This window comes from Mustela putorius, unplaced genomic scaffold (assembly GCF_011764305.1).
Source record: "Mustela putorius furo isolate JIRA1106 unplaced genomic scaffold, ASM1176430v1.1 tig00003988_pilon_pilon_pilon, whole genome shotgun sequence".
NCBI lineage: Eukaryota > Metazoa > Chordata > Mammalia > Carnivora > Mustelidae > Mustela > Mustela putorius.
The window spans coordinates 13,369,561-13,386,007 of record NW_025422127.1 but is presented as its reverse complement, the minus strand read 5'-3'; the positions used below and the strand labels follow the sequence as shown (position 1 = coordinate 13,386,007).

Below are 16,447 nucleotides of genomic sequence, written 5' to 3'. Positions count from 1 at the left end.
ATGGCCAGTCCAACTCCCGAATCAAGTGTTTTCTGGCTGACTCATCATGCGCTGTGGGGAGGCAGCCAGATGCATCTAGCACTGAGCCTTGTGCGCCAGTTCCTTAAGATCCCGGACCCTTGGCTTCCTCATCCGTGCGGTGGATACTCACAGTTCCTGCCACGGCAGGATGCTATCAGGTTTATAGGCAATTATGTCGAATTATTGACATGGGGGCGATACACAGAATGCACAACACAGTAACCAGCGCAGAGAAGTTTTCAATAAATGTTTGACAAGTGACTAAGTAAACGGATGTACGGGTAAATGCATGAACGAATAAACAAGGGGGAAGCCCCCATCCCTGGGCACGCCAAGGAGTGTGTTTGTTCTCAGAAGCCAGTGCTCCCAAGACGAGATAAATAGCCGGTCCTCCAGCAACTGCTCAGGCTTAGCACGCGGACCCAGCCCCAGGTCCTTCCTCGCACCTTCCTCTGTCCAAGAGGTCACGCCCAGTGCAGCTTAGTGGCAAACGGGACCCCGAGAGACGTGGGGCTCCCACACACTGGACCCACATGGAGGAGAGAGTGAGCAGCCTGGACTGAGGATTCCTGGGCACTGTCACACTCCAACAGATTCTATGCTGACCTAAGATGCCTACCTGCTTCACTCTTGTCCTGGCTCTTACCGTCTCTCAACTATGACAGTCACCTCTCTCTCCACTCTCAAATAAATCTTTAAACATTTAAAAAATAAAATAAAATAAAAAGGGGCCCTGTGTAGCTCAGTCAGTTAAGCATCCCGCTCTTGGTTTCGTCTCAGGTCATCATCTCAGGGTCATGAGATAGAGCCCCTCATCAGGCTCCATGCTCAGCGGGGCGTCGGCTTCTCTCCCTCCCCCTCTCTCTGCCCCTCGCTCTGCTCTCATGTGTTCTCTCTCTCTCTCTCTCTGTCTCTCAAATAAATAAATAAATAAGTCTTTAAAAGAAATAAAATACACGATGACAGTCACTTGTGCTCTGTCTGCTCATGCAACCTTTTCCCGAGGACCATCTTATATTTGTTGGTTGGATAACACGTCTCTCTCATCGCATAATAAATTTTCCAAGAACAGGGTTGTAGATGTCCTATGCATCCTAGATTATGCTGGCCACAATCTGCTTACCGGCCTCAGCATCCCAGCAGAGATGTTCAGGGAGCAAGGACCATCCCCCGCCCCCGGGCCTCATGGGAGAGGCAAGGCGACAGGGTCTCCAAGAGAGGAGATGGCATGCTCAAAGGAAGCGGGTAGAGCCGGTCAGCAGTGACAGGAGCCTGTGAAGGCCGGACTCACATCTCCTTCTCCTGGTGGAGTTGGGAGGCCTCTTGTTGGAGGCTTTCCAGCTGCTGCTGGGCGTCCTGCAGCTCCCGGGACGTCCGTTCCAGCTCCCGGGCCAGCTCCTGGTTTGTGACTTTCAGCTTGGTATTCTCAGCCTTGGTTTCATGCTCATCATTTTGGAGCGTGGCGCACTGGCCTTCCAGCTGGAACAGAAAGTGGGGGAGCAGAAGGGAAAGGTAAGCAGCCACCATCCAGTCTGGCCTGCCCCCACTTCTCCTCACTTTCTCGACCTACAGGCGGGAGCCCTCATGGCCAGCCCTCACGGTCCCACAAAACCTCAATGGGTTTTGTCCTGCTCCTTAAATCACACAGATGCACTTCTGGAGACAGCAGGAGCTTTCAGAGCACTTCTCATCTCTCCCCTGCCTCCACAGGGCTCCTGAACAGTCCAGAGGGAGCGGCACCATTCAAAAAGACTGCTAGGAAAGGAAGGTCAACACTCCATCTGCGTCCCGCATCCCAGTGACGATAATGCTAGCTGCGATCCTCTCATCCGTGGTCTTGAGAGCCAACCTCGCTCTCTCGTACCCTTTCAGCCAATGGTCTCCCTCAGCCCTGTTGAACATGGAAGGCAGCTAAGTGGCATTTTCCCTAAAGCCATCCTTCCCAGTTCTGAATGCTGACAGTAAGTCCATTTGTCCCTTTTTCATCTCTCAGCTAAATAAGGCCAATTCCTTTAATTTAGAGAAACTTTGTAGGGTCGCCAGAAACCCTGGAAAGTCTTAGGAAACAGCAAAAACAGGTCAAACCAAACACATACCTTGTTTCCTGTCCCTAATGCAGCTAAAAAAAACCTCTGCATTTGTGTAAGTGCAGCTTTTCTTGGCTGGTGGTTCTGCTTTGCAGAGCTTCCAACCCTCTCACCAGAGGAGGAATCAAACCAAAGCAAATATATCATAATAAATTTAGTTTAATGAATGTGGCCAGGAAGGGGAGGAGGAGGCAGCAACAAGGAATTTTGTGTGATTCTCAAGAGGCCTGTGTAATCAGGCAAGCATGCAGTAATTAAATCGAGTGGCAATCATTCATTTGAGGGATAAGTCTAATTGGTAAGAACGTAATGCATAATAGCGACGAGGAGTAGGGGCAGGAGAAGGTAGGGCTGCAGCAGGAGAAGGGGAAGGCAGCCGGCCTTTCCCCGAGTGGAAATGGTCTTGCTTGCAGAAGGAAGAAATCAAAATCCATAGGCTGGGTAGCAGCAGGAGTGGGACAGTGTCTAGCTTCAGCGTGGGGCAGCTTCAAGCATATTTTAATGTGTCGCTAAAAATAGCCCTCTCTATGCAAGCAAGAGCAATATGTCTGGGTCTGTCCAGGGCTGGATTCCTTCCAGTGCCAGACAAAATAAAACGGGAGGCCAAGTGGCACCCTGGCGTCTCTCCCCAATGGGCCCTTGCTTTGGGGAGGAGGTTGAGAGCATGAAGTTTGCCCAGGGAATGAGTCTTCCTGGGGTCATTAGCCAGCCCTATACAGTGCACCACCCAGACTACCTCCTGGGGGGTCAGGTGCATCATAGGCCCATCTGGTGTCTGCCTCCATCCTGGGGGGTGATGGGAGCAGCCACAAGAAAAAGGCTGATGGACATTTTGAGGGCACAGAGGAAGACAAGGGATGAACAAATGGATCTTTGAAGATCCTCTTCCTACTGGAGGTATCTGTGTCCATGGGAGGAAGGAAGGCAGGAAGACGTCACTGTCTGCAGCCTTCCCCAAAACATCAGCAGCTATGTCCCTTGTATCTCAGCATCCCCACCCACCCCACCCCTTTCCTGACACAGGAAGCAGGCAATGAATGAACACGTTGGCATTCTGGTGGCTCCTGGGCATAATTATAGGACGATGTCTTCAGATGCCTCGAGGGAGAATTCTTGGCAACATTCCCAAACTGAACACCTGGCTCAGGAGAGGTGAAGGCTTTATCCTGGCATCACCTGTTATTTCAAATGCTATCTTTCACGCAGCTCAATAGTTCTTCTCGGATTAAACCAACCAGCCCCAGGCCTCCAGCAAGAAGCAGTGTAGTGGACGGGCAGGTGGGCAAGGGCCAGCAGAGGAGGGGGTGGGGAGCCCGTGCTCCGAGGCGGCCAGGGAGGCATACCCGTTTCTGCTTCTGGATGAGCTGCTCCAGCTCCTGCTCCTTTGACAACAGTTTCTGCTCGAGCTCCTGACTGTGGGCCTGAAACCGCTCTGTGTCCTGCCAGACCGGAAGGAAGGAGAGGTGAAGCCCAAATGCACGTGGGATGGAGATTTCTCCCTCCCCTCCCCCTGACCTCGTATCTGCTCAACAGCAGGGCCCACCCACCCTTTCGGTCTTTGGGGCCCTTCCCACCATATTCCAGGGCTGTGGGGCCCTGCCTGGCGGGGCAGTGAGGCCCAGCGAGACAGAGAGACCGTAAGTGCTCCGTCATCCATGACACCAGGTACCACCTGGTGGACTGTGTGCCACGCCTCCCCTTCCCCCAAACCCCCTCCAGAGAGAGGCAGTGTCCGTTAGCAGTGGAGTCCTGAACACGGAGAACAGAACAGGGGCCTGAGTGTGAATCCCAGACCCCCACCTCCCCCTCTGTAAATAGGGACAGGGGCAGAATATCCTTCCAAAATGGATATTCTGTTCCACGTTGGGTACTATCTTTCGATCCCTTAAACTGCCATTGCTGGGGAAACACAGGGCATCGCTTCTTCCCCCCGAGGGTATAGGTCCTCGCTGTTTCCTGCCATGATGGAGGAGTCCCAGCCCTGTTCTTCAGGAAGTCGCTGCCCCTGTGTTCGACAGCCCCTCCCCTCTGGCCCTACGACTGGGCTTCCCTGCTCTGGAAGCTGACGATGCAGTGTGAAGGGGCTTGGGGTGGGCAAAGAGAGAACCATGTGGGTTGTTGGGATGGCTGACATTCTCATGGAGCCTGGTCCGGTGCAAAGGCCCTTGGCTGGGCACCAGGGCACTGGGGTTGCAGTCCTGGCCTTACCCAGCTGTCCTCATTTCTTTGCTCACATGGTAGAAACAAACACTTGCAGGCCCTCTGCAGCTCTCCACTCTCCCGAAGGCAGAAAGGAGATGCAAAATGTGTAGGAAGAGAAGAAACCATTATAAGGTCCATATGACTCACTACCAGAGCCCCTGGAGGGCTGCCGGCCCAGGAGGACAGAGTGGGATGCTGCTCGCTTAAGGGGACTAGGAGGGTTGGGCACGATGGCGCCCCTAGGGGAGTGGAGGGCACACAACCACTCCCAGGGGACAGGCTACTGGACACCTGGTTTCAAAAGCTCAGGATTTGGCTGGGCTCATCCTCTGTAGGTGCCACCCGGCTCCTGAGGCAGGTAGAGAGCTCCGGGAGAGCCTGTGATGGTCTCCTGTCAGCCATAAGCAACGGAAGGAGCAGGATCGAACCAGGCAGCGCCTGCTCTCAACCCTTCCACCAGGAGTCCTGCTTCATTCAGTTTGGGGCAGTGCTCCCAGAGTGGGCACCCTGTGAACCGGGCTGGAGTGAGGGGGGCCAGGCGGGCAGCTCCTGAATTCCAGTACAAATGCTGCCATCCCCACAGGGGGCCGGCGGAGCCTGGACGGAGTCTCTTACTCCGGAGCCGGAGCGTGCAAGCGATCACACATTTCCCTCACGGTCAAACTGCTCTGTGTAGCGCCAGGCTCCAAGCCCTGTCCAGAAGGGTCAGCCCTTCCCATGCTGTCCTAAACTGTACCACCACTGTCCTCCCCCTGGGACCAGGCAAAAGCCGGTGTCTGCCAGGCCAAACACATCTTCACAGTTCCCACATTCCCGTACAAAGTGTACCTCTAAGCACTGAGTCTGAAAGGCAAGGGGTACTAAGCAGGGGAAGGAGGGAGCCGAGGGTGGGTGAAGGGGTACAGCAGCGTGGTGACATCACCTTACATGACACAAATGTGTCCTTGAAGCTTCTCCTCCCACCTCCTCCCGTTCCCAGTTCCCATGCTTTGGCCCACCTTCCGTTTCTGGAAAGCATGCTTCGTTCCTTAGCTAGGACCTTTGACCTATAGTCCTGACCTAGAAGTAGATCATGTGGGGTCAAGAGAGTGGCTTTCCCACTGCAGGGAGGAAAAAGTCTGCTGTTCTCAGAAAACTATCGTAGGGTCCACTGGGTGACAAGTATCTGGGTACTATCTTTCTTATATTTACCCAACTATGCTGAAGGTCAGGGAACAGGCCAAATATTTTAAAGCCCCCAAAAAGGGGACACCTGAGTGGCTCAGTGGGTTAAGCCTCTGCCTTCAGCTCAGGTCATGATCTCAGGGTCCTGGGATCGAGCCCCGCATCGGGCTCTCTGCTCAGCAGGGAGACTGCTTCCCCCCTCTCTCTGCCTGCCTCTCTGCCTACTTGTGATCTCTCTGTCAAATAAATAAATAAATAAATAAATAAATAAATAAATAAATGAAAATCTTAAAAAAAATTTTTTTTTAAAAAAGCCCCAAAAAAGAGGGAAGGGAGAGTCTGGAAATACTGACAAGCCTTCAGAGGGATCTAGTCGGAGAATATGACTGGCTTTTTCTGGAAAGCATTCCAACTCCACCTCAATGTGAATGGCATCTGTGAGAAACAGAACCTTGGTGTGGATAATCCAACCAGTGTAAAATTAAAAATTCAAACCAACTTGCATCGAGGAGGAGGGATGGTATTGTGATAATGGCCCAGGTTTGGTTCTGAGAGGCACAGGGTGACATGGTCTCTATGTTGTATCCCCGGAAGTCACATACTGAAACTTAATCCCCAAGGAGGTGGGACCTTCGGGAGGTGAGTGGGTCCTGAGGGCAGAGCCTTCACGAGTGGGATTAGTGCCCTTATAAAAGTGACCCCCAGGCACTTGCCTGCCCCTCTGCGCTGTGAGGGCACAGGGAGAAGGCCACAGCCAAACCCAGGAAGTAGGCTCTCACGAGAGTCTGGCCATCACGCCAGCCCCCTGAGTTGGGACTTCTGGCCTCCGGAGAAATAAATGTTGTTTCTAAGCCCCTGCTTATGGGATTGTAATAACAGCCTGAACAAAGGCAGAAGGCTACCCTTCAAGATTAAAGACTTTTCTGCCGAGAACCCACCAAGTGGATAATCCAAAAATAGAGGAGAAAGCTTCCTACAGCTTTGTTTTATAAATATGTTCCCAAAAGGCCCCTGCTTAGCTTGGAAAAGGGGTGGATTTCACCAGTTCTGACCCCCCCAAGGCAAACAGCAGGGCTTGCTAGGAGGCTAAGTGCCAACTAGAAACAAGGCATGTAAGTTTCCAAATGTTCTCCCACAGTGTCCAAGAAGGGTGGGATTGGACTTGTCTTGGGTATGACATTTTCTAGGTGTCTAAGGGAAAGGATGGGAAGCGTAGACTCTAATGTTGGCCCCCTGAGGGGAGTTGCTGGGCACAGAATGCAATGGACCCCATCCGGTGGGCCTGTCCCATGGCTCTGGGGAGCAGCTAGCGTCAGACCTGATCTTCAAGCTGCTGTGACGGGCAACATCTGTACCTTCACCTTTTTGTTCATTTATGCGTTCATTCCTTTGTCCCTTGTTCATTCAGTGATTCAGCACAAGTTTGCTGAGGACCTACTGTGCTCCAAGCACGGCTGCGGTGCTGAGGACACTTCAGCAAGTGAAGCAAAGATTCCTGCTCTTAGGGAGCTTTGACGTCAGTAGGAGGAGACAGACCCCAATCAACAAAAATAAAGAGGGAATTTAAATGCCACATTGGAGGGGGACAGATGCCTTGGAAAATCTAAATAAAGCAGAGAAACAGGGAACCCACGGTGCCATGGGCAGGGGAACCCTGCAGTCTTGAACTGGGTGGGGGGCAGAACAGGCGAGCTCTCCGCCAGGCCCTCAGAGCCGAGACCCGATGTGCACTCTTACTTTGAGGAGAAACTGCTCCTTCTCATGCTTGATTTGCTGTTCCATCTCCTCATAGAGATGCTGGATTTCTTCATCATAAGCAGCAATTTTCCTGCAGAGGCGGCAGAAGGAGAGTCTGATGAGGTCTACACCCAATTTCCTTTATCCCACAGTGTGAGTCCTGGAGCTTGCGCACCAGGGCCCCATCAGGAGCCTGGGGGGGGGGGGGGGGGGGCGACTATGTAGGTCCCGTCCCCAAAGCTGTGGGATCAGTTCCTCAGGATTAGCGGACCACACAGGCCTCGCGGGACCTTCTTCTCCTCCCAGGTGAGGAGGCCATCATTTCTAGATGACCCTCACACTCCTCAGTGAGGTTTCTCTGGCTCCGTTTTCCTTAACCTCACTTTATTTCAACAAGGAGCCCCAACCTCTGTAGATGGACCTCCCTATTGTCCGCTAGTCCTTCCACCTGTAGTGAGCCCATAAAGTTGTATTGTGTGGGCTTCTTTCCTGTCTGGGCTCTTGGCTGCTCTCCTTCCGGGTTTGGATGCTTTCTTTCTACTTGGCTACGTCAGCACTCTCTGAACGGCACTGTCAGAGGGCTCTCCCGAACTGTGTGCTTGTGGGATGCACATTTCTCAGAAGACGTCAAAGGATTCCATGACACTGACAACCACTGACACCACACCCCCTCCAAAGGAAGGGGAGCCACACCTGCCCAGTGCTCGTGCCATCTCGGGTCCAGGGCCCCAGGCAGACAGCATGAGAAGCGGCGGGCTGATTCAAGGTGGCGGTGATAATGAGATGTCCTCATCCCCCCTGCCAGCATATTCTCCCTACGCTGAAGAGCCCCACAGGACAGAAAGTAAATACCCAGAGACTCTGCTCCTATACAGACACCAAGACAAACTTGGCTATGGGAACGAAGGTTATAGGTCATCCCTGGTGTTGTTCCTCCTTCTCTCCCCAAATAGGTCCTCCTTAAATGCTCCCCCCCACCCACCATTTTAAATGCCACACACAGACATCCAAAATCAAAGAGGAAGGCAGAGCATTTGAACTGAGATGGAATTTATCTGGCCAAAGCATCCCCATTTCCAGGGGACTGCACTGTGACCCCACTTCTCTGCCTGCCAGTGAAATCTTTGGCTCAGTGCACCCTGGGCCTCTCTCTCACCTGTTAAGGGGAATCCAGGCCCAGGAGTAGGCTGATGTCTTGGATCTCAAGGTCTGATTTGAACATGCATATACTATAAAAGTTGGCACTTGCCATTCTAAACTCAAATGGTGGCAGGCCCCCTGTTCCCTTTATTCAAGGTAGGAGACTTTAATAACGAAGGAATGCGCTCTGGTTTTCAGTTCTAAGAGGTACTCGAGAGATTTCTGAACAAAACATCAAGGACAGCAGCGCGTCTATTCCTCTACGCCCTTCATCATTCAAAGCCTCACCTTCCCAATGTCCACGCAGGACTCTGATCCAGGCCAGGCCTTTCCCGCTACCCAAGGAGTCCCTTCCTCTCTTGCTACCCGTGTCTCAGGCACAGACAGAGCATGACTAAGGAGCCATTTTGATTGGCATCCTTCCAGTTCTATAAGAACCACAAAACTGACCCAGACAAGGAACTGGTGTGAGTCTTCAAGGCCAACCTCACTCATATCGAAGCAGAAGCCTCTAAGTTCCCTTTTTTGGCGGGACCCCCCCTCCCCCAAAGCCAGAAACCCTTGGAGTGAGTGTGGTAATGGCCTCAGGACGCACTCAGAGAAGGGACACTTCCCCGAGCTGGAGCCCTGGCTTTACCACCAAGCTGGGCGTAGGAAATGTCTGGTTGGCTAGGAGTAAGAAATTTCTTGCTAAATGACAGATGCTTTGGATCGTTACTATTGTTATTAGCCAGCTCGTAACAAATACGAGAAAATCTTGGCGAGCAATAAGGAGCAAAGCTAGCTGCTGTTGAATAGGGACATCTCAAGGGCAGATGGGAACACTGCCTGAGTGGACTTTCAGAAAGAAAGTCTTCTCTCGTTCCCCAGAATTACCTTCCTACGTTCAAAGAAATCCCGGTGCTAGATGGCAAGCGGTGTCAAGGACAACTTCACACAGTGATTCCAGCTACATAAATACGGAAGGACTAATAAAGTGAGATGAGAGAAACTTAAAAATTAATTTGCTCTGATAAAGCAATACCAATTATAGTCATCCATTATATGGATGAACAGCTTATAGCTGTTTACCATTTATGCTTAATAACCATACAGGGCATCAATTCTATACCATCATTAAATGCGTTATATTAACTTTGCTCTAAGTTTTATTTGATTACGTTAAACTCTTTTTCAGGCTCGCATGTCAGCTTGCTTATCATAAAGTAAGTAATTTTGCAGACGGCTAAAAAAGACAAATCAGGGGACGGCAGACATTGCCTCCAAATGGTGCCTCCTTCTAGCCCTCATTAACAAAGGTTGGGTCCATTGCAAAGAAGCCCTGGGGTTCCAGGTGGGCATCAGTGAGCCAGAATCCAGTCTAACCACACTTATCTGTGGAACAAAACCTCTGGAAATGCTTTTGAATAAAGCTGGTATCCTAGGGGACTTGGCCAGGCCTGAAGGTCTTCAGAGCATGAGTCCCCTAGGATCGATCAGCTCATGACCAGCCTGAGTCAGACACATGAGCCCCAGAAATGGAGAGGGAGTGAAGGGCCTCTGCTGCTGTTCACACCACTCACACCACTCGACTAGCTCAGGGCTCTAAAAGACTGGGTTCTGAACCCAGAATCACTCATAACCTCAGTGTGACCTTGAGTGCTCAGACCTCCTTACATCCGAGTAGCACCTGCCCCGAGCTCCCCCACCCCCGCCCCAGCACCAGCATGATGAACAAACAAGAGAGCGGGAATGAAAAGCATTTGGAATCTCAAGGCCCTAAATAAATGTGAAGGATTGTTGATATCATCATTACAGTCAGGGAGAGTGGAGGGCAAGAGCCATCATTCCCCAAGGGGAAGAAGGTCTCGGTTTCAAGGATAAAAGTGCTGCCGGGCTTGGAAAAGGTATGAGGTGATCAGGAAAATGAAGAACGGACAGCTCCGTCAATGAAAGCTCCTGTCCGATGCATCTGTTAGAGACGCAGGCTGCGTGTGAGCGGGAGCTGCAGAGCCGGAAGCCTGTATCTGCGGGGAGCTCTGCAGTGGCCACGGGAAGGGTAATCGTGAGAGACACTCTAAAAAGGTCTGTGCGTGCGGCATGTGGCACACCAGCAGGCACATCGTATTCCTCCACCAAAGGAGAGAAGCGACCTGTTACGTTGGCCTAGTACATACATCTCTGTTACCACAATTTCAAAAACCACTTGCGTTGCCCAATGCACACATACACTTTTTTGTCTTCTCTGTGAGGATTTCCCCACCTATGCAAACCCTCGCTGACCCCTTCTCTGAAGTCTTAGAACATCAAATGTTTTTACTTGAACGTTTCCCTTTGAAATCGTGAAAAAAACGGTCTCGTCTGGGCTGATGCGGTTACCATGAGGTTAGGACACCCGGACGCTTTGTCATTCACAGGGTCTATGCTCAAAAGGTGAATGCAGAAAATCTATACAAAATCAATTTAAGGCTTTACTGGGGGAACACCAGATTCCAGAGGAATTGAAGAATTTCAGGGTGGGAAGTTCTGTCTGATCCAACCACCTGTTTTCCCTGGAGTTAAACCCCTTGCCACAATGTCTCTGCCGTGTATTTACCCAAACTAGGTTAGAACACCTCTAGCGAGAGGAAATTTGGCTGGATCTCTAAACAGCTCTTTCATCTTTGGAGTGTCCTGGCTCACAGAAATATATCTTTCTATGGCTCTGTCCCTCTTCTGCATAAAAACCCTTTATAAAAACAGCACTAAGACTTCAAGGACTTGCCTTGGGTTTATGCCATGCCTCTTTTTTTCCTCCAACCATGGCTCACATGGATTTTTTTGGTTTTGGTTTTGGTTTTGGTGTTTTTTTGTTTTTGTTTTTGTTTTGTTTTTTGTTTTGGTAACTCCCTTCACCTTCCTCTTTAGTTTTCTCTGAATGTGCCCTGATTTAGCATCCTTGAGCCATGGAGCCCTCAACCGAATGCCCAGTGTGTGAAATCTGATTAGCACAGCTTAGAGCTAGACTAGGCCTGTCTTGCTCTACACACTGCCTATCTATTCCTGCAGCCTAAAATCACATTAACTTTTCTTGGCAGCCGCATCACACTTGATGAATGCCGAACCCATTTGTCAAGTAAAACCTCTAAATCTTTTGTCTGTGTGATTGTTTTTCTTTTAAAGATGGTGCTACTGAATCATCTCTCTTCCGCCTTGTGCTTCTGTCATTGGCTTTTTGGACACCAGAGCAAGATCTCAGATGCAATTCTGTTAGAGTCAGTCCGTCTTTCCAGCATGACATTATCTTAATGGATCCCAACTGGTCATCCGGTGTCCTCAATGACCTTCCAAGCTTTATTGGTGTTTTATTTTTTATTTTATTTAAAAAAAATTTTTTTTAAGATTTTATTTATTCCTTTTACAGACAGAGATCACAAGTAGGCAGAGCAGCAGGCAGAGAGAGAAGAAGAAGCAGGCTCCCCACTGAGCAGAAAGCCCGATGCAGGGCTTGATCCCAGGACCCTGAGACCATGACCTGAGCCGAAGGCAGAGGCTTTAACCCACTGAGCCACCCAGGCGCCCTTTATTGGTGTTTTAAATGTTCAATCATAATAGAAGGTAACTAATATATTGTCTTAGTTTGTAGGTTTTGATGATTTAGTTCATCTGAAAGTTGTTTAGAGGAGTGTTTTTATCTTTATTTTTTAAAGATTTTCTTTATGTATTAGAGAGAGAAAGAGAAAGAACATGAGTGGAAGGTGGAACAGAGAGGGGCGGGGGAGGGGGGAGAGAGAGAGAGAGAGAAGTAGGCTCCCCATTGAGCAAGGAGCCTGATGCGGGGCTGCATCCCAGGACCTGAGATCATAATCTGAACCGAAGGCAGACAGACATTCAACCGACTGAGCCACCCAGGTGCCCCTAAAAGAGTTTTTTTTTTTTAATATAAAAACTACTGGTTTCTAGTTTATTGTATTAGTAAAATATATTTTTTATATATATATATCTATATAGATATACTGGTAGGGTATGTACTTCTTGGAATCTATGACTTTTCCTGTGAAATCAAAAACATTATCATATTTTGCATAACTTCCATAAGAAAAATGTGTATTCTAGTGCAGAGCACACAGCTCCGCATTTATCTCTTAATTTAACCTTGCTGCCTGGTAGTCCTAAATATTTTACGTACCTACAATACTTTTTGCTGACTAATGTGTCAAATCCTAGATAAGTTTGCTAAAATCCTCTTAAACCTTATTTTTTTTTAATCAAATTTTCTTTGTTTTCCTCAAAGTTTTTTGCCTTACCTATTTTGCTGCTGTTATTTGATGCCTAAAAGTTTATTTCTGTTGTATCTTCTTTACATACATACATACATATATACATACTTTAATTTACATACTTCACATACTTTACATACATACATTTTAAAAAGTATTTTTTTTATGACTACAAAATATTCTTCCTACCCTCCCTTTGTTCCTGCCACTGGCAAAAATATCGAATCAAAGACAGCAGTCTGTAATAGAGCTCTCTGAGCTATTAGTACCATGTGGGCATAAATATTCAACCTATTTCTGTTAGCCATTCTTCAAACACTCCCCCACATCCCAGGGCAGTATTTATTTCATTATTCCCTTGTTTGCTATCTGTGCCTAGTTATTTGGAGATGCAGGGGGAGGAGGGACAGAGACAAGGGAGAGAAAGAGACCTGAGCTCTTGGTGGGGCAGAGAGACAAATGCAGGAAGGAGGCAGCGGAACAGTCGTGAGCACCAACATTTATCCTCACTTTCTTGCCTTTGCATATAACGGCTGGATAGTGCCTCTAGCATATTCCAGGGGAGTCTAAATTCTAACCCGTTGACAGCTACGGTTGGCTCAGAATTCCTTAGACCGAGAGTAAAAAGGCTTTGGTTCAAATCCTGATCCTGACATTTACAAGCTTTGTGGCCTTGGACAAGTCCCATGTCCTCGGTGACCGTGAGGTTTTCCGTTTCTGGAAAATCAGATACTAATGCCTACTGCAGAGTAAAGTTGTGAAGTTTAAATAAGATAATGCATGTGGAATTATTGAGTACAATAGATAGCTGATAGGATGCATTTAATAAATTCTAAGTAAATGAGTTCTCTGATTCTCCAGGGGCTTGTGGACTCCCTTTTAAGAGTTGCTGCTTTATGATTCCTTCTGATTTGAACCAAGAGGCAAGTAGCAAACGAAGAGGAATCAGGCATCAGCAGACATGTGTGCGAGTGGGGAAACATAAGGAACAGAAGGCTTGGGTTAGAACAAAACCTGAGGCGGATCAGTAAAGAAGAGAGAGCCGTGACGTCACCATCCACATTAACTAGTGGTTAAGCCCTTTGCAAAGTAACACGCTGGGTAAAATAATTTAGACCAATGGGATGGGCTCTGTACACCAAGATTTTAGCACCTAAGAACACCAAGTCCACTGCTAACGTGGCATGGAGGGAAGGAACCTGTGGAAGGAGCCACATGCTGTGCCGTACACCCCACCCCACTGTGCCTCCCTGGCTTGGGCTGATAGTAACTTTGGGACCACAGAGCCTTACCTGGAGGGAAGTGGACAGAGCCCACTACTCCAGTAGCGGGAAGGATGGTAGAGTTCTCAGGGGGAGAGATGCTGAGTCCAGAAAAGGGAGATTTTCAACAGTGAAGGGAAGAAATAACAATTATATACTGAGGATGCCATAGGGCAGTGATGGATCTGGAAGAATGAGTCTTATTGGAAGCTAGAAGGAAAGCTCCAGGTCCAGCTTAGAGGACAGAATGACACCCAGGGTGTCTGACTGGGGCAGACACCTGCTCCGTAAAAGAGAACGATAAGCACGTGTGTAGCATTGGAGATTTTGGAAGGGATGTGTGGGGAAGGAGTACGGGTGCAGATATAATACAAGGCATAGTTCTGAGAAGCCTTTGCAGATCATTTGCAAGGAACTGGAAGGTGAGATGTAGCTAGCAATAATTTACCCTGCCAGGCCCCCACAGGGACTGTGAAAATTAATTAACCTTTCTAAAGTGATCTGCACATGGAGGTAAGGTACCACACTAGAGTAAAGCTTTAATTCAGTACCACTGGGGTTCCAGCTAATGACAAACAGGCCAAAGCCTCCCTACTATAGAGTACGGCTTGGTCAAAATATCCTTCCCCTGTTTCCTGTTTCCATTTGGCCTTCATTTAGGAACAGAATCTGTCCAGATTTCAGAAGGTCTCAGAAAGTCATCTGGTCAACCTTCAAGGTTCTAGGCAGAGGTGTCTGAAATCATTTCAAGAAAAAAAGTAGTTCCTTCCTTTCCTAAATGAAGGTGTCATCTTGACCTTGGACAAATGGCATTTTTCTACATTTTAGATAAATTACAGGAGCCTGAAGTCAAGATAGAGCTTAGAAATGCCTCTGGCCTTGGCAGTGGTCTGACACATTTCCTCGTTTGAACAATCTGGTAAAAGACTGTTGTAAAGAGAAGAAGAATCCCCCTCCCCATAAGAGACTGGGCTCATGTAACCCCAACCTCCTTGTTTTGCACGTAAAGGAAAAGAGGGTCAGAGCAAGGAAGGGACCAGTTTGTGGGTACCCAGGGTCTGAGTACAGAGGAGATCCCAGCCTTGACTCCCAGACTCGTGTTCCATCCATGTCACCACTGTGTCCTCCCAGACATCCTAAGTGCTGACACTGGAAACTCCATACATCTGTGTTCAGGATAGCCAACAGTCCAAATTCCATCTGGGGTCTGTCAGTTGTGGAGCTGAGCAGGAACTGGAGCAAGGAATGTGGCCAACAGGCAGACCCACCAAGGCTAAAGGGCCAAGATCGCCGGAAGGGCTTGATCCCTTTTCCCATGTCGCCCCCACCCTCAACCCCAAGGCACTGAGCCCAGAGTGAAAACCCTGGGCCTGAAAAGTCTCCACGAACCTGCTATTTGCCAGAGAAGAAAATGGAAGCACGTTCAGGCTCAGACTGCTTGGTTGCTGGGGTGGGAATGGTACGAGCGGTGTTCAGACTCACTGCTGCCCCCTGCCGCCTTCTTGAGGCAGCTGCAGACTCTGGACAGCAAAGAGAAGCTCTTCCTAGAAAAACCCTGTTTGGGGTTTTCTTGTTCCCCTGAAATCAGTCTCTCTCAGTCTAATTGCCTCCCTATCTCTGTCTCTGTCTCTGTCTGTCTCTGTCCCACACCCACGTACATGCAGCACACGTGTCCCCCCCCCCCAACCCCTCCCCACCCCGACACAGGACTAGAGTAAAGCTGAATGAAAGGAAACCATAAGAGTTTGTGTGAAATTCTGCAAAGACTGTAAAATTGCCAATTGGATTTTCAGGATGGATGGTTTCTCCCTAATTAGATTCTGCTGCCTGTAATAAACCAACTTTGCAGCTTTATCCCATCCTCTAAAGCGACCCATTTTTCATTAGTCAGGTGTACAATCATGCTCATGGTGTACACAGAGCCCAGATAGGCCTCACCTTTCAATTTGCTTCAGATAACACTGTGTTTCTGCCTCAGATGGTAACATACCAATAAAAAACATGTGCTGATTAGGCCATACCATCAGTACTTAAATCCCTCAACAAAAACTTCTTCTCTTCACCCTAAGAACAACACTAAAATTCCAGACTGGAAGGTCACCCTGGAGTGTACCTTTTGCAGACAGACGCATTCTGGAGAAACAGTCTAGCATTTCTCAAAGTGCAGTATGTGGCCTGCCTGCGTCAGACTCACTGGGGATGTGTGCTAAGATACACATTCTTGGGCTCCCTCCCTCAGACATACTGATTTAAACTCTCTGGGGGCGATGCTGGGTGGCTCAGTCGGTTAAGCGTCTGCCTTCAGTTCAGGTCATGATCGCAGAGTCCTGGGATCGAGTCCTGCATCGGGCCTCATGCTCAGTGGGAAGTCTGCGTTTCCCTTTCCCTCTGTCTGCTGCTCCCCCTGCTTATACTCTCATGCTCTTGCTCTCTCTCTCTCTGGCAAAAACAAACAAACATACAAAAACTCTCTAGGGAAGAGACTTAGGAATCCATCTGTAGACAAAGATCCTCTGGTAATTCTGAAGCAGGCTAACGTTTGAGAACCACATAGCTCAGGTCCTTCACAGTTGGGATGCAAGGGCCCCCTGCCATA

General features: G+C 49.1%; 1 protein-coding gene across 7 annotated transcripts in view; it reads right to left on the bottom strand.

The window, feature by feature from the left end:
- Window positions 1-16,447, bottom strand: part of CRACR2A (calcium release activated channel regulator 2A) — a 196,594-nt gene that overhangs the window by 46,842 nt on the left and 133,305 nt on the right. For 6 of the 7 annotated variants that reach the window (XR_006604273.1, XM_045071733.1, XM_004778289.3 and 3 more), the window contains 3 exons: window positions 7,212-7,302; window positions 3,452-3,547; window positions 1,313-1,500 (listed from right to left, as the gene is read on the bottom strand). Coding sequence is in view for 6 of the 7 variants with exons in the window: in XM_045071733.1 (XP_044927668.1) it covers window positions 1,313-1,500; window positions 3,452-3,547; window positions 7,212-7,302 (375 nt within the window). In the remaining variant the exon portion in view is untranslated. The remainder of the gene's footprint in view (window positions 1-1,312; window positions 1,501-3,451; window positions 3,548-7,211; window positions 7,303-16,447) is intronic. The other variant, XM_045071734.1, reaches the window with a different exon arrangement.